Raw genomic sequence first — 26,536 nt, forward strand, 5'->3', positions numbered from 1 at the left:
CCCTTCCCTGCCCCACCCTGCCTCCCATCCTTCTCTGTACACATATCCCCATCGAACGCACAGGGTGGGAGGGATGGTTTACTGATTCCTTCTTGAGGTCTGTCTCCCTGCATGAGAATATCAGCACAGTGACGGCAGAGAATTTCATCGTTTGACCAGTGCTGAATCCCCCAGAACAGGGCTCTGCCCACAGTAAATGTTGCCAAATGAATGTCACAAGCCAGGGTACCATGTAAAACATCTTAGAAAGCTGTCCACCCCAAGTGATCAGTTAGAAGGCTGACTCTTCAGAACAGCCGCACCCCTTTCCCAGCCCTGTTCCCAGGATGGTCCCTTACACACAGCCACCTTGTTGCTCCCAGTGAAGGATTTTCCATCTTTCCTTCCTAGATGAGTAACTGAGGATCAGAGAGGTTGAGCGCCCTGCCCAAGGTCCCACAGCTGTGGAGGAGGCCCCGCCCCCAAGGCCTCATCTCTGCCCTCCACATGTTAGGCTCATTTCCTTCCCTCAAGGAGGGGTAGGGGCAACAAGATTCAGGGGAAACTCAGGAAGCTAGAGCCCAGCATGGCATGTGTGTAAGGAGTCCCGGGGGGCCAAGCACTGGGGTTGGGGTCGGAGAGGCCAGCCCCATGCCCTGAGGGAGGGTAGGGCTGGCCTGAGTCGGAGGCAGAACTGGGACAGGAACCCAGGCCTCTGTCCTTAGTATGGCCCTCAGCACCTGGCAGGCCCCCTGCAGAGGTGGGCTCACTCTCCTCTTCATGGTGTCACAAATCAGCCAGATTTAGGGGGTAGTGGGCAGCCGTGCAATGAGGCCAGAGGGTCCGGCAGAGGATTTATGTGCTCCACTATGGGGGCCACAGCAGGACTGACCCTCGTCCACAAAGGGGTTTCCCAGGGCAGAGCTCTGCGAAGATACTATGCCAGGTACCAAGGGGCTCCATGCCCTCCGGCACAAAGGCAGGCTTGAAGAAGGGACGCGGATGGTGTGAGAATGACGAGGACCCTGCCGTGAGAGCAGGAAGGATGCTGTCCAGGGCTGGGGAGCAGGTGCCTCTGGCTGGGGATTAAGACGCACTGCATTCGTTCAGGCCAACAGCACCTGCTCGCCACAGGGCCTCCACGCCAGGCCCTGGACACAGGGAGATGCAGCGGCAGAATGGAGGAACTCTGCTGTCAGGGCGCCACCGATGCTTTAGACGGGTAGTCAGGGAAGACAGGCCCCAGCCGTGCAGTCAGGGCAGAGCATTCCAGATGCAAGGAACTAGTGCAAAGGCCCTAAGACGGGCATGGGCCTGGTGAGCCTGGGGCCAGCAAGGCAGCCAGTGTGGCCAGTGCGTGCCTAGCGAGGGAAGGCTGCTGGGCATGGGCGTCGCAGGGTTAGGCAGGGCCAGGTCAGTATTGAGAAACCCCTCATGGAGGCCTGACAGGTGGCACAGAGTCACCTCCTCAACCTTGTCTGGGGAGGCCCTACTGTGTGCCAGTCTCTGTGCCCAGGTGCTGCAGGGAGGATGGCGAGGGCCCTGGCCCCAAATCCCCAGGCTCCTGCCTATAAACTGCAAATGCACAGCTGATGAGACTCACCCAGCAGAGCTCCTGGACACTTCAGTGGAACTGATTTCTGTGACTGGGCCCAAGGCCACCCTGGGAACAGAGCAGCGGAGGAAAGGGTGGACGGGCATGTTTCTGACCTAGGCAGCCCTCCTGACGCTGGTAAGAAAAGGAAGTAGGAGGTGGGAGGGAGGCAGCCAGGAGCTCCACAGGGCTCAGCCCATGCAGGGATGGGCACATCATCAGGACCCAGACGTCCACAGGTGGGAGTGAGGAGAGAGCAGGGGCCAGTGGCCAACAGGCAGGGCTCCTGTGACGGGTCAGGAGATAAAGGTGACTGCTGGGCTGGACCACCAGAAAGAGGTAGGGACTTAAGGCAGACATTGGGGAGAGGTGTGTTGCAGGAAGAGGCAGTGGGTATGAGTGTGGCGGGACAGCGCCCAGAGGTGGGGAAGTACTGTGCCCTGAGGACTGTCCCCCGAGAGCACCCAGTGTGCACCCTGTGTTCCCAGTCTCCCTGAGGGAGATCCTGCCCCCTCAGTTCACAGTAGGAACCCTGGACACCCCACAGACTCCTCATCCTCATGGTCCCCACCCACTGGCCCAAGACCCAGGCAGCACCACGGTGCTCCAGCCCATCAGGCAGGCCTTGACTAACCTCAGGGGACTTGAGCAAGCCACTTCATGCACTGGCCTCGGTTTGCTCACCCATAGCAAGGGCCTCACAGAAAATCATCCAGTCCTGTGGTCAATGAACGGCTGAATCAAAACTTGCACCCGGGGTGCTGGTCCGGTGCAGAAGCCTCGTGGGAGACTGTCTCCGAGGGCACAGCACGTCGGCTGGGGAAGTTTCCCTGGTGTCTCCTCCCTAGCCACCCACAAAGATGCCTGCGTCACTCCTGCATGGAGAGCGTCAAGCACAATCCGCTTTTTAGTCCCCCCGCCCCTGCCAGATGCTGGGCTGGTCCAGGGACACAGAGCTGGGACACAGAGTCCTGTCCCGTCAGGTGTGGTGGTGAACTCAGTGACTCCACTGAGTTCCCACAGAGAGCCACATCGGGGACACAGCCTCCAAGGGCGAGGGCAGTAGTTGTCCCGAAGGCCGTGGTTGCCCCGAAGGCAATGGGTCAGAGGAGGATTTGAGCCACAGTAGCATCAAAGCCAGGTTCAGCCTCCGGAATAGGCTTGAAGTGCAGGGGCTGCCTGTTCCCTGCCTGTCTCTTGCCCTGCCCAGCCCCCACCACTTAACCAGGGCAGCTCAGCAACCTCCCCCACCTTTCCCCCCAGTTCCTTTCTAGGCATGGGGGGAATTCCCATACAGGCCTTTTAGAAGGGCTGAAACATTCAATATAAATAATTAATGCTAGATTTTTTAAATTAAATTTTAATGCATTCATATTAATTATAGACAAACTCCCTGGCAGGTCATTCGCCGTGAGTGATTGAGGCAACCAGAGACAGCCTTTGGGTGGGAAAGTCTCCCGAGCAGTGGGGTCCAGGTGCAGCTGGGCCCCTTCACCTGTGGGATCTCCAGCAAGCCTCTTCTCTCTTGGAGCTTTGCTCCTCCATGGGAGGTCCCGGGCTTTCACAGTAGAGCTGTGGTGAGGAGCGCTGTGATGTGTAAGGGGCGGTAGACGTTATTGTTATGACTATCGTGGCCATTCTGCTGAGGGTGGCCTCCCAGGACCAGAGGAGGGGGTGGGGGTCTTCCTCATTAGCCCCTGGAGAGCAGAGCTTGCTTCCTCTGCTGTCCCTTCTCTGCTTCATCTGCTGTCCCCTCTCTGCTGGAGAACTTAGCCCAGAGCCAGTGAATGAGTGGGTGTTGTTGGTGGATGGAGGAACACTTGGATTTCTTGGGTTTGGTTTGATCCTGGTTCAGGTCTGACCCTCTGAGTGGACGGCTCCTCCCACCCTGCGCTGGCTCAGCGCAGGCCAAGCCTGCTGGGTGCTGGGGGTGTCCTGGTGAGAACACAGGGCTCCTGCCCGGGAGCTCACAGCCAGGAGGGGAAAGGGCCGGGAAAGACAGGCTTCAGTGCCCTGAGATCCAGGCATGCACTGTCCGTGTTTATTGAGCGCCTGCTGTATGCTGGGACCTAGCATGGGGACCCGGAAAGGTGGGCCTGGGGAAGAGAGCGGTGTGGGGGTCGCGTTGGCCGGCGGTAAAGTCTTCCCGGCAAACTCCTTGTCTTGCAGGAGAAGGGATTATGGAGGGGTCCAGGCTCGTGGTCTTGGACAACTTTTAGAGCGTCTGGGGAGGGGAACCGCCATCCAGGCGCCTTGGGGATCCCTTCCCCTGAAATTCCTTCCCCCACCCCAGCCGCTCCGCAGCCCGCGGGTGCTGAAGGGCAGTGGAGCGCCTTGTCCGGCTGCCTCCCCCTTCCCCCCAGCTTTGAGGTGAGGAAACTGAGGCCGGGAGAGCGCCGGAAGGCCGGCCCGAGCACCCGGGAAGTTGGTGGCCGAGCCTGGCCGAGGCCCCCGGGCCAGGCCTTCTAGCTTGGCGCTGCGGCCGGGCTGCGCCCTCGCCCGGCGGGGCGGTGGGGGAGGCGGCGTGGGGCCCGGACCCGAGCGGAGCGCGCTCCCCGGCGGACGCGGCGGCGGCGCCTGGCGCGAGGGCCGGGGATGGCAGTCATCAGTCTTCCCAGGTCTGTCGCGTGGTCCCTGAGGCTCGGACCCCCGTCCCCTTGAGGCCAGTCACGCACAGAAAGACGCGGAAAGCCCCGGGGGAGCGGCCTTCCGGGTGATGGAGAGCCGCCCCGTGCCCCGCTCCAGCAGAAGTGCGATCCCGCCCGGGCGCTCGCGGTCCCGTCGCCGCCCGCGCCACCAAAGGTTAAACGGCGGGCCGGGGTCCCCAGGCCCGGCGCGCGGAGGGCTGCCCGGCTGCGCGGGGCTGGGGGGCGGGAGGGCTCCAAGCCGCGCGCGGGCGGGCTTGCGCAGCCTGGCAGGAGCCCCGCCGGCGAGCCGGCGCTCACGGGTTAATCCCTGGGCCCGGGAGGGGCGAGCCAGTGCAGAACCCCAGAATCTTTGAGGGCAGCGGGTCCCTGATTGGAGGAGTCGAGGGCCCAAATGCCATCAGCTCGGATTGTGTGAGGTCAGGTCTGCAAATCCTGCACGGCCCCGGAATTCCCAACATCTCCGACTCGGCGATTCCTGAAGTCCGGGGCTCGGCTTCTCTCCGGGAGGGAGCGCGGGGCAGGGAAGCGTTAACGGGGGGCGCGGGAGCAGCGGGGCGCGGCCGCCGGAGGATTAACGGGGACGGGCCGAGTCCCCTACTCAGGCGAAGCCAGATCGCCCCTGCCGGGCATCCCGGCGGTCCCCTCTTCGCCCCGGGGGCGAACTCGGCACAGGAGCGGCGGCGCCCGGGCGGGCTCACCTGTTACTCGGCCGGCGGCCCGCGCGGCCCACTGAGTACGGGGCCGCGGCGGGGACTAGGGGCTGGGGGACCGCAGGGCCGGGCTTCCACGGACGGGGCCCCGCGTGGTTGCCGGCCGTGCCCGCTGTGCCAGCTCTGCCCGGTGCGGCCGCGGAGCGCACGCCTCCTGCCTGCTGGACCCTCTCGTTTGTTTCTCGCAGTGCCTCTGCCCGCAGACATGAGAAACTCAGGTGAGTGGAGCCTCCGTGCCGCGGTTCGCGGGGGCCGGGGGTAGGGCGCTGGGGAAGGCGGGGAAGGGGGCGCCACCCGAGCGCACACCCTGGGCCCGCGGGCGGCCTCGGCGGGCTTTGGCCAGGTGCGTGTGGTGGTGCGTGTGTGCGCGCTGCGAGTGCAATGGGAGCCCCCGCGCGGGGCTCCTCGCCGCCCGGGCCGCTGCGGCGGGCCTGGGGGCGAGCGTCACTGAGGGCCAAGCGCCCCCAACCCGGCCGCCTGGTTCCCGTGAGGCCTCAGCGCGCCTCTGCACCTCTGCCCTGGACTCTCGCTGGTCCCCGGGGACCCTTCGGGCTCCGTTCGTGCTGTTCCGCACCGCCCCGGCGCTGGCTCGCCCCCCACCCACCCCCACCCCACCCCGCTGCCAGTTGCCTGGCTCTGAGCTTTTAAGTGTCCGCCTCTTGGGGCGGGGTGGGGATGGAGTCCTCGCGGCTGGACCAGGCAGCCGCGTCTTGGAGCCATTTTGGGGGAATCCCGCGACAGCTTCTGGGGAGTGTCCCCGCGGCCTCCCTCCCTCCCGATGCTAAACTTTAAGCCTCGGTAGACTTCACGGGGCCACCTGCAGGGCAGGCCTAGGATCAGTCCGTTTGAATGTTTGCCACTTCCTCAACGACTTCCCCTGGCACCCTGACCCCTACTTTGGGAACACCCCTCCCGTGTTTTCCTTCCGGAGCCTGAGCCGAGGCGTTGTGTGGGCGGCAGGCCCAGCTCTAGCTGCTGGGTTCCAGCACTGTCTCCCCTGGCCTACAGGGTCTGTGTCCTCACCACTCCCTCCCGAGGCCAGAATTGGCATCCTGGGGAGGAGGCCAGGTAGAGGAGCACCCCTCCCTCAAGGAGCAGAGCCCAGGCTGGGCCCAGGTCTAGGGGAGAGGGGCCCTGGGCCCTGCCAGCTGACCCTTAGTGCCGTGGGTGAGTGGCTTGGAAATACCCAGATGGGAGCCTGGGGACAGGTGGGCTCACACAGAGACCCAGGGTGGACTCTCAGAGCAGAGCAATCTCCTGGGCCACCCACAGAGCTGATGTGCAGCCCCCAATGTGGGTCCCACAGGGACAGGACCGACATGTCTTGTGCTGGCAGGAGGGGTCCAGTCTCTGAGGTGGTACAGTCTCAGACCCCAAATACCTGATACACGTCAGCCAGGCCCACCTTGTCATGGCCAAGGTCCAGGTGTGGGCAGTGAGGCTCAAAGAGCCACAGCCCTGGCTGTGGTCACACAGATGACATCAGGCCCAAACCCAGGCTCTGGCCCAGGCCAGGGCCCTTCCCTGGCGCCCCACGTCGGCTGTCATTTCACCACCTGGGTTGTACCGCTTGTGGGGGAGGGAGCACTGCTTAACTCAGCTGAGACTTGAGGAAAAACTTAGCATTCATGGGGTGCCCTGAGGCCAGCCTGGGGGTTCCCCGCGGTGGTTCTCTTTCTCTTTCCCTCCTTCCCTGTGCCCGGCCAAGGCTCTCCGGCACCCAGTTCTGTGTGCCAGGCACTGAGGACAGAGGCATGACCCCGCCCGGCTGGGTGCACAGGTGGGCAGGTGTGCCAGGTGGGCGAAGCTGCTGCCTGAGCTGCTGATGGCGTCCGTGTTGCTGTCCCAGGCGGGCTGAGGCCTCCCTGGGCTAAGCCATAAAGGCTGGAGGCAGTGGCCAGGACCTGGGCTCCGGGGCTGCACTGGGCCATGTGGCCTTTCTGGAGTTGCCAGGGGTGGTGTTGGGGAAGGCATCCTAAACTGGGGAGGGGTCCTACCCTCCTCTCCCTCTCACCCAATTAGTGTTCTCAGAGTTGCCTGAAGGGCTTTTCCAGAATCTTCCCTCCTGGTCAGTGTCAGGGCTGTCTCAGTGGGTTTCTGTCCTGCATTTGGTGCCCGGGATTCAGAACCAAAAGCCCAGGGGAGTGGAAGGGAAGTCGGTCAGCATGGCTTCCTGCAGGGAAGGGTGCAGGATTTGGGGTCTCACAGACCCAGTCACTGGCAAAGTCCTGGCCCTAGTTGGGCCTCAGTTTTCTCCTCTTTAAAGTGGGTGTCCTAACCACAACCAGGTTGCAGGGATGTTGGGTGCCATGAGCCCCTGTGGCGGAAGCATCTCTCCTGGGACCTGGCCCAGAGCAGGCCCAGGTAGAAGGTCTCTGGGGAACGTCAGACCACACAGTGGTCATAGTGAAGGGGTCCTGGGGTGTCCAGAGGGTTGACCCTATGATCGGTCCTGCCTCCCGGCCCCTGGAGTATGGGGTCTGCACATCACAGGCTGGGTCTATGGGTCTGGATTGAGCTCTGAGAGCGCTGGTCCTGGCCCCCTTCTCTCCCAGATCCCCCAGGGCCTGGAGCCGGGACTGACTCACGGGACAGTCCTGTAAATATTTGCTGAAGAGCAAAAGGACCATGTCACCTGGTGGCACTGTGGCTCTCAGTGGCTCCCTTTGGTGGGCAGGTATACATTGAGGGGTCTCTCTTCCCTGGCCCCTCCGGCCGGCTGCCCCCTCATGCTGTCGCCCTGCTTCCGCGTTCCCCACAAGCAGCCACCTTCAAGCCCCTGCCTTTGCCTACCCGGTTGCCGCTGTAGAGAATGCCCTGCCCCACCTTCTTGTCCACATGACAAACTCTGTGTCTTCCCTGTCGCCTTTTCCCTGGGGTTTTCATGACACTCTTGCCCCTCCCTCCCAAGGGGACTCCGGCCCCCTCTGGGTACCGGCTCTGAAGAGACCCAGGTTGACCCCAGTGCCGGGGACAGAGGCCCACAACAGATCCTCCTAGGCCAGTGGACAGAATACAGAAAGGGTTTGCCCGGAATGCGCTGGGGTCCCAGGTTATGAACACTGGCCTGGGGTATTGGGAAGAGCTTCCTTCCAGGAAGCAGGGACACTTGAGCTGAGGCATGAAGGATGAGTAGGAGTTTCCAAGGACAGACAGGCTGCCCTCCAAGAGGCGCAAAGGCCTGGGGGCTGCCCAGAGCAGATGTGTTTAGGGAAGACAGGTGAGGGATGGGGAGTGGAGCTCGGTGGGGCTCCCACTGACACCTGGGGTGTCCTCTGTCCTCCCCAGGTCCCCAGATGGGCATCCCAGAGAACAGAGCCTGGGTCTGGCCCCTGGTGTTCTGGCAGCCCCAGTGCCTGGCAGAGGCTGGCACACAGTAGGGCTCCCACAGGCCAGGGGGGCACACGGTAGATATGCAGCCACACCATTTGATGGCCTGGCTCTTGTCCCTTGACCCTTGCTCAGCCATGCTCAGCTATCCTGCCTCCAACTGCTTGAAAAACTATTCTTGTGACACTCAAATATTTATAGATATTACCAAGTCCCGGCTGGCGCTCTGTGTGCTCAGAGCCGCTGCGCCTCTAATCCCTCAAATTAATCCCCTCCTCTCCCTCCAAACAGGGTCCCTCCTGCCCGCCTCCTGCAGCGTGCTGCTGGGCAGCCCCTTTTTCTATTTGGCTTCGGTTCCCTCCTCTGTCAAACAGAGAAGTGGGTCAGTCGCCTCTCATGGCTCCTGGGGTGCCCAGAGCTACTCCTGTTTGGTGTTCACATTTTCCCCCCAAAATAGAACTTTTCAAAGTCATGAACTGTGATAGGCCTGCAGAGACATTAATAAATATCCACACAGTTCAGCGGTTAAGTTTAGAAAGACCACCTGGCGACCACCACCTGTGTCAAGGAGTTCAACATGGCCAGCCGCCAAGATCCCCAAGATCCTTCCCCAAAGGCAGCCCCATCCTGCTCCTGGCCAGCCCCCGAGATCCCCTGAGACCCTTCGCCACAGACAGCCCCATCCTACTCCGAGCAGTCACGGGGACGCCGACATTGTGCTCAGTGGTTCCTTGGTGTACTCATGGTTCTGCCACCTGAGAGGGCATGCCCAGCAGCGGTGATTGTGTATGGCCTGCTTTGGGACCGCATACCTGGATTCCTTCAGCCTGTGCTTTCAGGGTGGCTTTTTTTCACCAAAACTTTTCTGTTTGTGAGGGTCCCTTGTGGTGGTAGGTGGAGCTACAAGTTGCTGTTGTCATGGTGAATTGTCTTCCTGGTGGCTTCCCTGCAATCCGTTTGTTCCCTGGCAGACTGCTGGGCAGTGTGCAGCCTGGGCCAACTTAGGAACCTCCTGTGTGGGTGTCTGGGGATGCGGGCTGCAACTCTGGGCGTGCACCCTCAGTGCAACCTCCGAGGCCAAAGTGCGCATAGGGTCAGCTCTGGAAGATCGGGACAGACTCTCAAAACCGCTTCTGCCCATCACCATCCCTCCAGCGTTGTTGGGGTGGGCATAGCGCAGATTATACTGCCCTGGGTTGCTACCCGCTGGGTTTCCTCACTGGCGAAGGCCGTGTGCACTTTCTACCAAGATGTGTGTGTTTTTCTCATTGATTTGCGGGAGCTCTTCACATCGTCAGTTACACCTGCAGCAGACACGCCTCCTGGGGGACGCCGGGTCTCACCTCCTGGGGGACGCCAGCTCTCGCTGTTCACACAGTCCTTCGATGAACAGAAGTTCTTAATTTTAATTTTGTTGAATGTCTTGGGTTTTTTTTTTTCACATTCTGATTAAAGCGTTGTATCCTGTTTAAGGAACCCTCCTGAAGAATTGAGGCTATTGGCTTTTCATCCGCTTGAACTTGGGTTTGCCTGTGGTGAGAGGTCAAGGTTGAGCTCCTTTCTGGTTTTGGTTTTGGTTTTGCACAAGGACACCCAGGTGTTTGGGCCACATTCTCTCCTTCACTCCTATGACCGGTGCGTGTGGTCCTGTCCATGTCAGACACTTGTCCAGGCTGAGACGCTCTGTGGAAATGCCAGGCTGATGTCACAGGGATGCAGACAGATGGACAGCAGGTGGCCTCGAAGGTCCCGGCCCTGTCCCGCCCTGCCCCTCCACGTCTTCTGCCAAGGGGGCACCCTCTCCCACCCAGGTCTCCCACCTGGGCCCCGCGAGCCGTCCCTGCTGCTCTCGTTGTTCACGATCATGGATTCCACACGCATTAACTGAGCACCAGAGGCTGCTGTGGGCGCTGAGGACACTGCAGTGACCGCACAGGCAGAATCTTCTAGCTGGCGGGAACAGAAAACTTTTTAAATTAAATAAATATCACGGTGACAAGTGCTGCGGGGACAAAAAGAAAGGAAGGCAGTGAGTTGGGGGCCGGGGAGTGGGTGACCTGTACAGCGTAGTTCGGGGAAGGCCCTGGGCGGGTGCCACCAGGTCAAGGCACCAGGAGGTCCAGGCAGATGGAGCAGCAGGTGTACCGGTGGCCTGCAGGAAACAGCGAGGGCTGGTGGCCATGGAGGAGGGCAGAGGTGCTGCGTTCTGGATGTGTTGGAGGCTCGAGCGACCAGGTCTGCTGATGGGTGTGACAGGGGGTGTGGGGGAAAGGAGGGTGTCAAAGGCAACTCCAGAGCATTGGGTGTGAGCAACTGAAAGAAAGGATGGACTTTCTTCACCTGAGGTGGGGACAGCTGTGGGGGAGGAGCGGGTTTGGGGGCACACAGGCTTGAGGTGTCCCCTTTTATTTAGCAAACCCCTGCTGCACACCTGCTTTGGGCAGGCCCCTGTCCTAGACAGCATCCAGGTTGGGTTCTCTGGGCATGCGGTAGGTGCTCATTGAGGGTGGGGAAGTGATTGCACTGTGGTCTGGGCCCAGCAACTGAGGAAGAGGTGTCCTGGGGCTGCACCCACCTTCAGGATGGCCGTTGAGTTTCTTTGTCCCTTTCCCCCAGGCCCCCTGCTCTCCAGCTCTTGCCTCCTCTAACCCACCCACTACCCCAGCAGGCCACACCCCTCCCTGAGTGTGGTCCTTCAAGGCTGTCTATCCCACTTCTAAACTTGATCCTACTAGAGGAAGTCTTAGGGACTAATTCTCACTAAGGTGTGAATGACTGCCTCACTTTGATTTCTCCCTTTGCAGCTAGGGGCTCAGGGGGTGAGAACCCAAGACACTGAAAGCTGTGGTATGAGTCTGGGAGTCACTCCTAATCTGGAGCAGCTCTAATGGTGTCAACTTGGGGGTTGGGGTTACAGGTGGGGCTAGGATGCCTTTGTCCCCACAGCCCAGTTGAGTTCCCACTCCTCGGCAAGGCCTCCCTGATGGGATACGTGGTTAAGAAGGTAGACACACCTAGGTTTCAATCCCAGGTCTGTCATCACTTACTGACTGTGTGGCCGTGGGCAAATTTTTTTTTTTTTTTTTTTTGACAGTCTTCCTCTGTCCACCAGACTGGAGTGCAGTCCAGGGCTCAAGCAATCCTCCCACCTCAGCCTCCCAAATAGCTGGGACTACAGACAGACACACACCAACACGCTGGGCTAATTTTGTATTTTTGGTAGAGACAGGGTGTCACTATGTCACCCAGGCTGGTCTCGAACTCCTGGGCTGAAGTGATCCTCCTGCCTCGGCCTCCCAAAGTGCTGGGATTACAGACATGAGCCACTGTGCCTGGCCTTGGGCAGATTTTGGAAGCTTTCTGACTCTCAGTGCCACATCTGTAAATGGGGGTAGTAAAAGCATCTACCTAAGAAGGTGGCTTAGGGGAATCAGTGCAGTCTGGGGTCATGCACTTGGCTGGTGGGCCGGACTTTGCTGTTGTGGCCTGTCTCGGATGGCTCTGCCCTGCTTGGGCCTTGCTGCCCATCCCTTGGGCGGTGACATCGTTCCCGTGAAGGAGAGGGCCTGGCAGCATGGGACCCTCTGAGGGTCTCTGAGCTGGGGGCAGGGCCAGCTCTTCTGCACCCTAGGCTGTCCGCACTTTTTCCGGGGGCCGTCGATGGTCGGGGCAGCGGCTGGGTGTTTTAGAGGAGGCAATGCCATGTACCTGTTTCTCAAGGCTCCATGTCAGGCCTGCACGGGGCTCCCCCTCCCCACCCCCAGCTACCACAGGCAGAAAATCCTTCAGAGGGCTGGAGGCCTCTGGGCCTGAGCTCTGCACTGGGGACTGCCTGTCTCTGAAAGGTTCCCCCCTGTGTCTGCAGAGCAACCTGAGAGAGGCCTCATGCCCTATCCCCTGATGGACCCACCAAGGCTCTGGGGCTCGTGTGGAGGGAAGCTGAGGTGTCTGTCCTGAGCAGCAGCAGGACTGAGTTGCAGGACCTGAGATGGGAAGCGGGAGATGGGGCAGGGGATGCTTGTCTGGCGAATGCAGCAGGGCCTGGGAACCAGGTCTTCTGGGCTCCTCAGCCCCACTTCCTCTGCCCCTCGTGGCCACTAGCACGGGTGATGGTCAGGGGTCTGCCAGGAAGTGGCCAGTGCCATGTCTCTGTGTCCTGGGGGTCTGGCCGGACTGGGGAAGCAGCCACTGCTGGGTCTGTGTGTCCCAGGGGTCTGGCTGGAGTGCGATGGACCAGTGGTGGCATTTGGATGGCCGTCTCAGGGAGGGGAGGCTGCCCTGGCCGGATACCACCTCAGGCTGCTGAGGTTGGACACCCCACAGGCCCCAGCCATGTGTCTGGGGGATCGCCAGTGAGGGCCAGAGGAGGCACGTGGCTGGGCTTCCCTGGGCAGGGCTTTGTCAAGCAAGAGAGAAGGAAAAGAGAGGCAGGGGCAGGTGGTGCTGCTGGGGACACAGGAGAACCCAAGACACAGAGCTGGGCCCAAGTCACCCTTCACTTGGAGCAGCTCTGCGGGTGTCAGCTCAGAGTGCGGTGGGACCATCGGAATGATCCCTGGATCTCAGGAGCATCTGGGGGCTGGCTGGGGCTTCTACCCCCATTCCTTCTTGAGGAAACGGAGGCTCTGAGAGCTTGAGTGCCAAGCTCATTACTCCCAGTGGCCTGTGGCAGAGCAGAGGCTGCTGAGGTTGGGGCCTGCTCAGCCACCCACCCTCTCCCGCCCACACCATTCAGCAGGGTCAATAGTCCACAGGACCCGCTCAGCCCCCAGGGCTGGTGCAGGGATTGGGGGATCCTAGACACCGCCAAAGGGAGGCTTAGGGAGCCCCGGGCCTGGCTTCGGGAGGGAGGACAGATGCCACCAGTGCCCCCAGCTCTCTCCTTGGCCCCGGGGCCTCCCTCCAGCCCTTGCTGCTGCTGACAACCTCCCCCATAGCTGCAGACTCTTCTTGGAGACTGAGTCTCGCCTCTCGAGTGTGAGTGTGTGTGTGTGTGTGTGTGCACACCTATGCAGAGGCGAACGTGGAGTGGGACCAGCCAGGTACTGAGAGCATCCCAGAGAGGCCCAGGGCGTGCAGGGGTCCAGGTCCTGCAGTCCAGGGTTACTGATAAGTGTCTGCCGCTCTGATTAGTTCTGTGATCCCTGGAATCCCAGAAAACAGGCCTCCTGCTGATCCAATTAATGAGTTTGCCCACGTCTGTTTGCAGTGGTGAGCAGGCTGGTGGGGTGGTCAAATTAGCAAAGCCATTGTGGGTTCCTTGGTGGCCAGTAATGAAGCCAGTCATCGGAGTGCTGAATCGCAGCCTCTTCTCTCCTGGGCACCAGGGCGGGTGGCAGGCGCTGAAAGGTTCATTCGGGAGTCCCACGAGGAGCTGGTTCCTGGCTGTGGGGCCAGCCCATGGCCATCTGTCTGCTCATGCTGCCCCTGCACACTGGGGGGGTGAGGCAGGGGCTCCAGGGCCAAGGTGTGTACAGCCCCACCCTCTGGCCAACCCCATCTTCTCCCAAGGGAGAGACGAGGGAGTAGTGATGGTGGTGCAGGCTGGTGCTGGGAAAGAGGGGCCCAGGCAGGGGTGCCAAGGAGCCTCCTGGGTCCACTGTGCAGCTCACCTTGGCTCTCAGAGACAGCCCCACTGAGGCTCCCTGCTCTAGCACTGCTCTCCCACCAGAGAGACGGCCCCAAGCCCAAGCCAACTTCCCGAGCTCCTTGATGTGAGCATCTCAGGCCCCCAGGAAGAGGATCAGACACTTCAGCACATGCTCAGGGCCTTCTGCCAGCTGACTCCTGGCCCACCCCTTGTCTGCACCCCACCCCACAACCCCCAGGCCCCAGGCCCCAGGCTCTGGCCACACCCATCTCAGGGACACGCCCTGGCCCCACTGGCATGCTCCCAGCTGTGTGTCCTGCACACAATGGCCCACCTCCCCATGGATGGGTCTGACGTTGGTTTCAAAAAGGTCTCAGGCTGACAGCAGATGAGGGCAGGCGCTGGGGCCTGTAGCGGGGCTGTGCGGCAGTCGCGTGAGAGGAGTGGGCCTGGTGTGGTGGGTGGTCCTAGAAGGCGAGGCTCCTGGTATACTCTGGAGGCAGAGCCTGGGGTTTGCTGCTGGCCTGGAAGGATGGGGAGAGAAAAAGGGGATCAAGGATGCATCGAGGCACGGGAGAGGACTTGTCTTGCTGCAGGATTTGGGGGAAGCTGTGGATTTGTTGGGGCGATGGGAGTTCAGCTGCACCGTGCAGATCTGTGCTGCGTATGAGACAAAGGTGAGGCAGTGGAGTTGGGGAGCCGCAAATGTGGGGGCCTTAGCAGAGAGATGGTATTTGTTTGCTGGGGTTGCCACTGTTGAGTGCACACTCGGAAGGAGATGCCAGAGGCCAGATCTCTGGGACGCACTGGTGCCAGGAGGCCAGGAGATGAAGAGCACCCCACAGAGGAGCCTGAGAAGGGGCAGCCGGAGAGCCCAGTGAGGGTGGGAGGTGTGGGAGCAGGGAGAGGTGGCATGTCCCTGACTGCTGAGGGCTCGGGTCAGGTGAAAGCTGAGACAGGACCAGTTCAGTGACACGGAGGAGACAAGATCCTGGCGGGTATTGGTCCTGTCCTGGCAGGCTAGGAGTAAGGAGGCAGAAGCAGCAAGATCAGGCACTTCCATCGAGCGGGGAACAGGGACTGCGCCTGGAGGGTGAAGAGAGGGTTGTTCTCAATATGGGAAGAGCAACCACGAGTTTGCCTGCCAGAGAATGACTGGGAAATGAGGGAGAAACGGATGGTTCAGGAGCAAGGGAGACTACCTGGAGCCCACCTGCAGCTGGGAGAGGCCGGTGGCCATGGTCCAGCCCAGCTGAAGGGCTGCCTTGGCTGGTCTGTAGGTAATGGCGGGTGTCACCAGGTGTTGGGCAGATGCTGGTAGGTGGGGCACGTGGAGGTAACATCTGGGAAGTTCCCTTTGGAAGGTTTCTTCTCAGCAGAAAGGGAAGAAAAGGAAGCGAGGTCATCAGCCTGAGTGGGGATGGGGAGGAGGTGTTGGGGAGTTGGGAGGCAGGGGGGAAGGTGTGAAGTCACTTTCCAGGAGAGTCCAGGGGGAATGGCACAGGCATGCCTAGGATTCCTGGGTAGGTCTGTGGATGAATGGAGAGTGAGGCCGTCGGCCCGCCGCTGTCTCCTGCCATCCATGTGGGTATAGGAGCCCAGTGGATGGAGAGGTGGGTTTGGCACCCTTAGTACAAGGAGGAGAGTGATGGGGAGGAGGCCGTAATGCTGTCATTGGCTGCCAACTGAGGGCAAGGCTGGTGAGGGGCTGTGAGAGCCCCCAGTGGCACTGATGGAGTGAGGGGCACCCTCAGGCCTGAGCTGAAAAGAGAGGGGGTGTCAGAAGTGGGAACACACAGGGGTCCGCATGGGTGGAGCACAGTGGGCACCACAGAGGGTCTGGGAGCTGGGCCTGACTCCCCTCCCACCTCCAGCAGTGCAGCCCCCACCATGGCAGTCATCTCTCAGCAAGCATGGCTTGTGCGCTTCTGCCCACTAGGCTCAGTGCCAGGGTCTCACACTCCCTGCCCCGATCCCTCCTCCCAGTCCTGGGCTCTGCAGGCCAGTGTGCTCCCCGACCGTCTCCTCTCTGTAGGTTCTGTGGCTGGAAGAGGCTGGCAGAGCCCGCGCTGGGACTGGGGGCCTGGGTTTGGCCGCCCTGACTCAGGTGTGGCTGGAAGAGGCCGGCAGAGCCTGCGCTGGGATTGGGGGCCTGGGTTTGGCTGCCCTGACTCAGGTGTGGTGCTTTCAGCCATGCGGCTACCCAGGGCCTGGGCTCTTCGTCTAAAATTCAGGTTGGATAAGGATCAGTGGGGACAGCAGTGGACTGTGACCTGCAGAGAGGGGGCATGGAGGGATGCCCCGGGACATAGCCTGCTGCCCCAGGTGGTTCTGCCCCACCTACCCTCCTCGGACACTCAGCTGTCCCCTCACTAAGGGACAGAGTCCCCAGGCCTTCACCCTGCAGGCCTTTCCTGAAATCGCAGCTGGGAGCTCAGAGTTGGCTGGGCTCTCTTGGGGCACCTCCAGTCCTGCAGCAGGCACTGGGTCCCTGACCAGGAGGAGACAGCCCCTGTGCCCTGACCAGGAGGAGACAGCCCTCATGCCCTTGCACTGTAGGGCTGGGGTGAGGATGGAGAAAGGGCTCCTGACGCAGGGGGGAGGTCAGGGAGCCCTTCTTGGAGGAGGTGAACAGAGTGAACTCAAGTGCAGGGAAGGGCATGCTCTGAGCAGGGGGCAGCCTGTGCCAAGGTTCAGGGGTGACTCTGCAGCCACCCCATCTCTCTGCCTGGGTTGGCCTGCTCTGCCCTGGCCCTGGGCACGCCCTGGGTCTGCCCACCCTCCGAGGGCTCCCCAGGACATGGTGTACCAGCTCCCAGCACGTGGTTCTGCAGAGAGAGGGGGGCAGCGGGGCAGGGCTGCGGCTGCCCGATAAGATGAAGCGAGATGAAACATTTCCTGCTGCATCCAGGCAGGAGGCAGCAGCGGCGGCTGGCCAGGTCACCCCACAGCGGAGGGTCCAAAGGGAGAGGTGGGGCCGGTGAAGGAGCGGGGAGGGAGGGGCGGGGGAGCAGGACGGGAGGTCTTGAGCCCAAGTCCACACTGTCAGGGTGGCCCCAGTTGAGCTGGTGATGACTGAAGCTCACTCCTCTCCAGGCCACGCCTCCTGGCTGTGGGCCCTAGTTCAGCACCGTGACAGTCCCCTCCTCACTACATACACACCACGTACACACACAGGCACAGGCATGCATGTGTCTTTCCCCCGGGGCAGTCATACAACAGCGAGCAGCCGTGGCGATGACATTCAGAGTCCTCTGTGCAGGTGGAGTCCCGGTATCGCTGCAGAGGTCAGCCACGGGATTGTCCAGGCCTGGACGGACACGGCTGAGCCCAGAGCAGTGCCAGCAGTGACAGGCTGTCCTGTTGGACTCCGGGGCCACTGTGGTCAACCCTCCAGCCACACAGAGGGCAGAGGGCAGCTCATCATAATTGTCTCGCTGTGTGAGAGACACGCACCAGGATGGCTAAAGCGCTGCTATTGCATTAAAATCTGGCATCTCAATGTGAGGCTGACCTGGAATGGAGCCCCAGCCGGGCTGTGTGACCTTGGACAGGCCCTGTTCCTTGAGCGCTGTGAACCTCAGTTTCCTCATCTGGAAAATGGGATGGGATACACACCTCGCTTTCTGGGGTCTGAGGACTAAATGAATGGGTGCACACGGTGGGCAGGGGCTGGGGTGCCCCCCACCTTCTGTTGGGAGTGGTCTGCTGTCGGCTTCCAGGCGACACAAAGGACAGAGTCAGTGCAGCAGGAGCAAGTTGGAGGGGAAGAAAAGGCTCTTCTGAGCCATGAGGAAAGAAGGTGGCCTCATGGGCGCAGGGAACACAGGAGAGGCTGCCGGCACAGGAGAGGCTCTGCCGGGGCAAGGGATTCTGCCCACTCAGCCCGGGTTCGCACAGGCCTTGTTGCTGCTCCCCAATGGAAGGCTTGGGGCACGAGGTCTTCTGCAGGGAGACCCCAGATGGCCTTGGCAGGGGGCAGAAGGAGCTCTGCGAGGACTCGGCCCTGGGCCCACAGCAGGCATCCCAAGGGTCTGGTGTGGGCTTCCTCCAGGGCCAACTGGAGGTTCTGCTGGGAAAGGCCAGCCTGGGTCAGAGCAGCTTTGGGGACAAAGACCTCCCAGGGCTGATATCAACTCAGTGGAGGCTGAAAGGGTGGGTGTGTGACCCCCTGCTCGGCCTGGTCCTGCTCTAGGCACTGTGGAGTGCGAAGGCAGGCTCTCAGGGGCATGTGCACAGCTCGAAGGCCAGCGCCTGGCGGGAAGGTGGGGGGTGCCAGCAATGGCGAGGATGGGGCTGCGGCGGGTCCCAGGGGATGGGAATTTGGGGTGAGGAACTGGCCTTTTAGTCTTGGTACAGAGAGAGGAGTTGGGGGAACTCTGAGCCAGGGCAGAACATGGTCTGGTTGGGTCTAGAAATGAGCCGTCTGGGGGGGACTACAGTTTGGGGGGCCAGGGTGAGAACAGGAGACCTGGCACTGCAAGTCTCAAGGACAGGGCTGGTGGGGAGTGAGAGGCAGCAATCAACCTCGTCCAGGGCAGGGTGGGGTAAGCTGGGGTTTCAGGCCCCCTCAGGTGCTACATGGGGAGGAGTTAACGTGGAGCAGGAGGGAGGAGTGAGATCCTGGCAGAGCGGACACGGGGACAAAGTCACGGAGATGAGATCCTGGCTGCCTACAGCCTGGAAGGGAGGAGGAGCAATTTAGTGTTGCTGGAGCATGACACTGTGGGGCCAGGCTGAGAGCCACGACCAAAGAGGGAAGACAGAGGCTGTGCCCAGGGCATGGTGGGATCCCACAACATGCCAGGGGCACAGGGCGGAGATGGCTCTCGGGCCCTCGGCTGACTGTGCAACAGTGACAGCCGCAGCCCAGCCCCACCCCATTGTTGTGACGTCAAGTGGGAGGATGGGAGCCAGGCCTCCCCCGCAGCCTCCAGGAACCTGCTCAGCGCCCTCTGAGCTCCAGGCTCCCGTGTCCCCAGCACACCATGGAGCTAAAAAGGGTTTCCTCCCGACACCAGGGGCCCTGGAGCTCATGTAACTATCCTCCCCCAGCCCAGCAGGGCCCCGTGGGCATCGGGGAGCAGGAAGGGCACGGCCCCGGTGGCCTGGCATGATAGAGGAAGGACAGCAGGATGACAGACGCAGGGCCCTGAGGCTCCGGCCCTGACCCTAAGTGGACACTCACCTGCTCCACTGAAGTCACCCTGTCTGACTTGCAGGGTGGTGGGGAGCCAGAGAGCATCCCACCTATTTGGAAGCGCCCTCTGGCTGTCTTGTGGAGTGGCCTAGCTGAGCAGAGGAGGGAAGCAGTATCCCAGCAGGAGGATTGTGTCCAGCACAGGCTGGACGTCCAAGGTGAGGGGAGGCACCTGGAGAGGAAGAGAGGGACCTTCAGCAGAGGGGACCGAGAAAGGCTTCCTGGAAGAGGTGGCATCTGAGCAAAGCCTCACAAGAGAGGAGAGGATCTGAGGACACAGAGAATGGAGACGAGGACATGTCCAGGGGAGAGGACAGCATGAATAAGGGTCTGGATGGGTGTGGGGGCAGCCACATTTGGGGGAAATCTGAAGGCCTGCAGGGGACAGTTGTGCCTTTTAGCAGGGGCGAGAAGAGGCATCAGGCCTGGCTGGCTTGAGGCAAAATGTCCCGTCATTTTTCCTGGGGGCCAGGAGTGTGGTGTTGGGGTGTGGCCAGACCTGGCTGTCACCGTCTTCCTCCCATCCTTCTGCCTTGGAATGGGGTGGGGGCAGTCACAAGGTCCCACAGGTGGCCACAGGCTTTTCTGCATCTGTAGGATGACGGCAATGGTGGCATCCCTCTCAGGGCTGACATGCAGTGGGAGGGGCATCTCACAGGTGAGAACGGGACACGTGCACCTTGTGGTTCATGCCTGGTGCGTCCTGAGTGTCCCGTTCTCCTTCCCCACCCGTCAAGGACCTGAAGCTGGCTGTGCAGCCCCTTCAAGCCGTTCCCTGGGGGAGGAAGACAGGCATCTGTTGACAGTGCTGCCCCCAGGGTCCAAGCCCTAAGAGGAGGTATGCCCTGGAGACATGGACAGAACCTGCCCAGTCTCCTGTAGGGCTCCAGGCTTCCTGGGGTCATCTCATCCTGACACACACAGCGCCCAGGTGGCAGCTGCTCCCCACGTGACCACACCCGTGTCCACAAAGGTCGCCAAGAAGCACAAAGGCAAGGTCTCTTGGCAGGTCAGCCTCGGTGGCCCAGGCCACCCCCAGTCAGTCACCAGGTCCTTCTGCCAGCAGGAGCAGGAACGTGGTTCCATGCACTCAGCTGGAAGTGACACTGAGACACGTCGTCCCCGGGGCCCGCGTGCTCTACTGGCTCCCCCTGGGGCCGTCGCTGGCTCTGCTGACAGCCGGGCCGGGAAACCAGTGGGAGGCGGCTCATTCCCCCTTCCGCGGTCCCACAGGTCATGGCTCCCCTGCTCTCAAAACACTTCGGCAGGCCTCTCAGCTGGGCGGCCCTCCTGTGCCAGGCTCTCAGCGGCATGCCCCTGCCCACCCTTCCTTCGAAGGGGAGTTCAAGGAAGGGGAGGGTGGCAGCCCCAGCAGGGCCCAACAGCCCTGGTTCTTACCTCATCTTCACCGAGCCTTGCTTTGTGATCCTGGGCCTCTTACTTAACTTCTCTGGGTCCCAGATTTCTCATCTCTAGGATGAGATGGCCCACATGCCACAGGCTGGGAATGAGAATTTCCAAACAAGTGTTGTTACCTGGCTCGGAACCCGAGCGGGTCGCCACTGATGCTTAGTAAATGTCCTGTGAGAGACCAGAGTCAGAGCCTAGGTCAGGTCACAACCGTGCCCCCACTCACTGACTCACTGCACCTGCAGGCAAGCCCCGCCCCTTCCTGGGCCTCAGTTTCCCCTGGGTCCTAGCCTTTCTACTCTGAGCGCCTTCATTCTTCAGCAATCCCACCTACCATAAGGCCCCTTCAGAGGGGACCTGTTGCAGTGGGGTCTCCTTGGCAAGGGCTGGAAGGAGGACCCTCATGGGAGTCGCTGGCCTTGGTCGGGCCTCGGAGACAGGGCAGTTGTTCCTGGCAGCCTCAAGCGAATGCACTCATCCCATCCTGTTTTCTGTTTGCTCAGCAGCACTGGGGTCATTTGCTGAGGGTGTACCTGGGACCGGATTTCCAAAGTCCAGTCCAGCCAGAGGCCAAGCCCACCGCCCTGACCCACTTCACCTTCCCTACCATGCGCTGGGGCATCAGACCCCTGCCCGCTTCTGTAGAGCAGCTCAGGAATCCGGTGATCAATGTGTGGCTCGTGGCCAGCGCCAAGAGCTTCCCCTGACCTCTGTTGCCCCCTCGGCCTGACCCATGGGTGCTAATGGTGACTTCTGGGGTGGGAGTACCAAAATTTGATCTGTAGCAATTTTTTTCCTGATTTTTGATCCTCACTGTAGAAAATATGACAAATTCAGAAAAGTATAAAAGAAAAATGTTAAATTATCTAGCATTTCACCAGCCAAGTATAACAACATTAACATTTCTTTGCTTGCATTACTGTCTGTGGCTGTCCGTATGCAGTTATTTTTTCAATGGGATTATACAGTTCTTTTTCTGAGCATGCCCGTCTGCCTGAGTCTTGAGGCACTCTTTGAAAGCCTGATTTCTGGGGCAGCATCAGAGCCTTATTGATGGAACCAACCCCTCTAGGCAAAGGTCAGATCTCCCGCTTTGGCGCAGGGTCAGCAGGGCTGCCCAAGCGTCTCCGTGAGCCCGCCAGCTGATCCCCAGAGAGAACCCAAGAGGGGGACAACCAAGTGGGTGCTCGTCTGGGCGCTGTGTCCTCAAGCAGGCCAGCACCCTAGCAGGGCCGGGGCAGGCACGTGTCCTTCCTCACACCCATCGGTCCAGCCCACACAGGCCACAGGCAGAGGCAGAGGCAGAGGAGCAGGGGCCCCACGGCAGGGTGAAGTGGACCCCGGATCCCTAACATCTGCCAGGTCCCACAGCCCACAGGACACTCCATACATCAGCTATCGGGGCCTCCTCCTGACCCGCCAATCCTGCACACCAGGAACCCAGCCCTACGACATGCAGGCACCCGCCAGATGCAGAGCTAGCAGGGAAGGGGAACTTGCCCCCGTCACTCCCCTCTGAGGCTGAGACAGTGGACCAGACCCCGCCTGTGTCCTGTGAGGCAGGGCTGAGGGTAGATCTGCTGCCCTGCAGGGAACAACTGACTTCAGAGGCTGCCGCTGCCCCTCCCCACCCCCGCAGTGATGGGAAAGGATGCTCAAAAGAAGCACTGAGCGAGTGACCAGTGACCCTGCCATGATGGGACTCGGTGCCACCGCTGAGCTGGGACCCTTCAGAGTGAGGAGTGAGGGCTGGCAGGTGCAAGGCTGGGCCCCCTTCTCTGGGTACCCACGTCCCCAACCCCTGCTACTTTGCAGATGACAAGGAGTTTTCTTCGCAGGGGGTGGGGACCAACTCCCCATCTCTCTTGGTCTCACAGGCCTCCGAGTGGCTGTGGCTGTGCCCCTGATGGTGGGCCACACATGGCCCCTAGCCCTGCCCACCCCGACCTGTTCTGAGCAGCTCTGTCCTCTTTGCTCACAGGCTGCGCAGCCCCTGGGTGCCCTTGTGCCTCGGGCAGCCCCGAGTCCTGCAGGGCCGGCTGGCCAGGTCCTCGCCCTCAATCTGGGACAGGTAACATACCTGTTGTCTCCCCTGGCTCCCTAGTGTCTCTGTGTCTGTCCCCAGACATCTGTCCCGTGTCTGTGTCCAACTCCCCGAGACAGATGCAGAGGCCCAGAAGGTGAAGATGAAGGCGTGGGCTGGCAGCACAGCCTCAGCCCTCACCCCAGCAGCCCAGCCAAGGGTTCCATCCTTGGACTTGGGCCCCCTGCAAGTGGCCAGAAGGGGCTCCCAGTGGAAGGCAGAAGGGAGATCCCTCAAGGCCTCACCATGTGCCAGGGGAGGTGGGCACTCATCCCCGACCAGGGAATTCCCACAGGCAAGGAGGGAGCCAAGAAGCATATGGGCATGCACACACATACATACGCACGCACACACACACACAGGCACACGCACTGCCGGTTAGCCCCAGATCCTGGTGTAACTCACCAGGCAGCAAGCCCAGCAGGGCCCCCCCCCAGGTCGCCAGACCTGGAAGGGTGACCCCAGCCTGGAGGACATGGCCGTGGCTGCTCTGGGCACCACACCCCTCCCTGTGTGTCTGCTGAGCTTTTTCCAGATGCTGGGGACTCTCAGCCCTTGCCAGGCCACCTTTTCACCCAGGGCAAGGGGCAGAGGCCTCTGAGCCGCAGGCCTCCAGCAGGTTGCCCCAGACTGCCAGTGGCCTGGTGACCCCACCCCACACAGTGCCACCTCTGACACTGTCCACTGTGTGGAGGGTCCTACTATGTAGAATGTGAACCAGCGACAGCCCTGCCTGTGTCTGGGCGCACCATCCCGTTCTGCAGATGTGGAGACTGAGGCTGCTGTGGCCCGGCAGGGCTCGGGTTAGTGTCTGGTGTGGGGGACACTGGACAGGGAAGGAGGTACTGTCTAGGCGACCGCAGAACCTACGTGCACAGCCTGGACCGGGCAGAGGGGACACGTTCAGAGGTGTGAGAAGCTGAACCCCCAGGACTGGGTGACAGGGCTGTGAGGGGTAAAGAGGGGTCACCATACCCACCCCCAGGGTGGGGAACGTGGAGGGCAGTGAGGGTGTGGTGGATGTGGCTGCATTGGACAGGTTGGGTGTTGAGATGCCTGAGGGCCATAGGTGGGTGGCTGGATGTGCTGGGGGTATGGAGCCTGACAGACACCCCGCTGGTTGGATGGAAGCCTGGGAGGGGTCCTTGTGCAGCTGGCTTAGAGGGGATTCGGCCTGAACGTGCAGGACAGGGGTGCAGGTGCAAAGCAGGGCCTCAGGGAACAGCCCGGGCAAGGTCAGGAGGGGCCTGTGATGTTACCGCCGGACGAGCAGAGGTGGGGAAAGATGTGGCAGGAACCCTGGGGCGGCCAAGTGCGGGGCATCAGCTATGCCTGGGGATGGGGTGCGTGTCCATGGCCAGGTGCCTGCAGCAAGCGGACACTGAGGCAGAGAGGGGTGCGAGAGCCAGGCGCCAGGGGCACTGCTGGCCCAAAGATTGTTTGGGTGTAGCAGGTGGGTGAGTGTGAGGGACTTGGGGAGGGGGGAGCAGTATTTAAGGGCTGGTGGAGCAGGGAGTCAACTGCTGTATCTGGAAGGCCATCCAAAGGCCGGGGTAAACTGAGGCTCTGTGAAGCTGCCTGACTTGTGAGATGTCTGCTCCGAGCCCACCCCACAGCCCCTTCGTCCTCCCTTCCCACACCTGTCCCTTGGAGAATCCCTGCCTAGCTCATTGTCTGCCTCCCCTCTGCACCGCAGGCTCCCGAGGCAGGGGCAGGGTTTGTCTTACTCCTGGCCGTGAGGTCTCAGACAGGTTGCTGGCTCTGAGAGGTTAGGGTAGGGGCCTCAGGGTGCCCAGGAGGGGCAGGGCTGGGTGAGGGGGCACAGTGAGCTGGGGGTGCAGTTCTCAGAAGAGCGAGGGCCTGAGGCTGGTCAGTGAGGCCTGGGGTGTGGCTGGAGAAGGGGTGAGGACTCGGGGCTGAGGTGGCCATGTGGGTGGATGGATGATGCCCTCGCCTCTTCCCGAGGGCTGTGGGCACACCGGGAGGCCCTGCAGGGAACAGTGGACTTCAGGGACTGCTGCCTAGCCATTGTGCCTGCCCTGGGAGCCCTGGATGGCATAGGAGTCCCCGGGAAGCTCACCACCTCCCTGGGGAGGACAGGCCTGTGCTGGGAAGCAGCCTGGGACCTGTAGCTGTCAAGTGCTAGAAGTGGGGTGTCCACGGAAGGCTGCCTGGAGGAGGTGGAAGAAAGCCTGAGCACTGTCCCAGAGAGCGCTCCTGGAGGCAGACCCGTGTGGGCAGCTGTGGCACTTTGCCTCAGGGATTCCCTCTTTGCTTGTTACTCTACATCCTCTTGTGGGGACTGACTCGGGAAGACCCGCCCTGCCCTTCTCTGATTTTCTCAAAAACGTAAGCAACTCTTTATTTTATTTATTTTTAAAAATATAGTCCTGGGCAGGAATCCAAGAGTGCTTCCTGGAGGCTTGCTGGGTGTGTGCCCGTGGTGCCACATGTGGTTTACTCACAGGGTCCAAACAGAAAATGCCTCTGCTCGGGGCTGGGCGACAGTGGTGGCCCCAGGAGGACTGGGAGCCTCCTGCCTGCCCTCTACTCCCCGCACTTGGGTTTGGGTCGGGAATGTAAGAACTCGGGCTCTTGCCCAAGGTCCCACAGCACATCCAGACAGAGTCAGGGTTCCAGGCCCTCTCCCACACCTCAGGTTTCCTGCATGACACCCGGGACTTCTGTCTTGTCCCGCCCCCATCTCACAGCAACACCATCCAAAAGATGTTGGTCCCAGATAGCCCCTGGACTGTGCACCCATCGCAAGGAAAGAACTGCTGGCTGCGACCCCGCTCTGACCCAGCCAAAAGGAAGTGTAGCCCCTGCCTCGGGGAGCTCAGAGCCCGCCCTGTTGGAGGCCCCCACACTATCCTCCTGCCTTTGCACAGCTTTAGTTCAGGTGAATCGTTGGCAGGCGGTTCGGAAGAGTGGGTCACGGTGGGTCTCTGTTTCCTGAGCATATGGGGCTCTGCATCCTGGGGTCCTACCCCCCAGGAGACCCCATTCTGGGGGAAGAAAATAGCGCCTCAAGAGCTGTCTGGGTTTCTGGAAGGCTTCCTGGAGGAAGGGGAACTTGAACAGGCCGGGACCTTGCCAGGTTTCCTGTGCTGCATGCAGCCTCACTGGCCATGGTGGTGGACACTGCCTGGGCATGGGTCATTGCCACCAAACCTCTCTCCGGCCCAGAGAAGTGACCCAGGGTCCCGGGGCCACACAACCATTTTGGGGAAAGCAGGTCTGGTCTTGGGCATGGCACTGCTGACTCTGGGCCTCAGCCATCCCACCCTAGCGCTGTGGAGGGGCAGGAGTGAGGGCTCTGGTCACCTGCGTCACCAAGGGCCAGCTCCGTGATAGGCAGCCTGGGTGCTGATGGGCGCTCTTTATACCGGGGTCCTTTAAACCGCCCCCAACACACTGGCCAGGTTCTGGGGTCAACGACTCCTCCAGCCACCACCTGGGATTTACCTGAGAGGGGCACTGGTGGAGTCTGAGGGACCACTGGGGCCAGACTGGCACAGGGTCAGAGTCCCTAACTCTGGGGCGCCGTGGTCTCCAGTGACGCCCGGGAGGCTGTGTGTGTGTGTGTGTGTGTGGCTGTGGGTGTGTGTGCGCGCGCGCGCAGGTACTCGCGTGTTAGTGCGGCACGCCCCGGCTGGCCCGCGGGCCTCAGTTTCCCCCGCTCAGCGCCGCGGCCCCGCCCGCCGCCGCCATGTCGTTGCAGCGCGCTGCAGGAGCAGAAGGGCGAGCTGCGCAAGCGGCTGTCCTACACCACACACAAGCTCGAGAAGCTCGAGACCGAGTTCGACTCCACGCGCCACTACCTGGAGATCGAGCTGCGGCGCGCGCAGGAGGAGCTGGAGAAGGTCACGGAGAAGCTACGCAGGTGAGGGGTGGGGCGAGGGCCGGGCCGGGGCGGGGCGAGGGCCGGGCCGGGCCGGGCCGGGGCGGGGCGCGAGGGCCAGGGCAGGGGGCGAGGCCCGGGAAATCGC

At 61.4% G+C, this 26,536-nt stretch overlaps 2 protein-coding genes across 2 annotated transcripts in view; one reads left to right on the forward strand and one right to left on the reverse strand.

Annotated features, from left to right (window-relative positions):
- Nucleotides 1–11,549: 11,549 nt before the first annotated feature.
- LOC108542348 (uncharacterized) lies at nucleotides 11,550–15,265 on the reverse strand. Its single transcript, XM_017892339.1, has 2 exons — nucleotides 15,065–15,265; nucleotides 11,550–14,937 (listed from the first exon to the last, which is right to left on the reverse strand). The coding sequence occupies exons 1-2, from the start codon at nucleotides 15,255–15,257 to the stop codon at nucleotides 14,225–14,227; spliced, it is 906 nt and encodes a 301-aa protein (XP_017747828.1). The 5' UTR covers nucleotides 15,258–15,265; the 3' UTR covers nucleotides 11,550–14,224.
- A 6,847-nt stretch (nucleotides 15,266–22,112) lies between these two features.
- Nucleotides 22,113–26,536, forward strand: part of BEGAIN (brain enriched guanylate kinase associated) — a 13,827-nt gene continuing 9,403 nt past the window's right edge. The window contains exons 1-3 of the mRNA XM_017892245.1: nucleotides 22,113–22,196; nucleotides 22,393–22,532; nucleotides 26,269–26,430. Of these exons, the coding sequence (XP_017747734.1) occupies nucleotides 22,113–22,196; nucleotides 22,393–22,532; nucleotides 26,269–26,430 (386 nt within the window). The remainder of the gene's footprint in view (nucleotides 22,197–22,392; nucleotides 22,533–26,268; nucleotides 26,431–26,536) is intronic.

Source organism: Rhinopithecus bieti, unplaced genomic scaffold (genome assembly GCF_001698545.2).
Source record: "Rhinopithecus bieti isolate Rb0 unplaced genomic scaffold, ASM169854v2 scaffold_20150, whole genome shotgun sequence".
In the NCBI taxonomy this organism is placed as follows: Eukaryota; Metazoa; Chordata; class Mammalia; order Primates; family Cercopithecidae; genus Rhinopithecus; species Rhinopithecus bieti.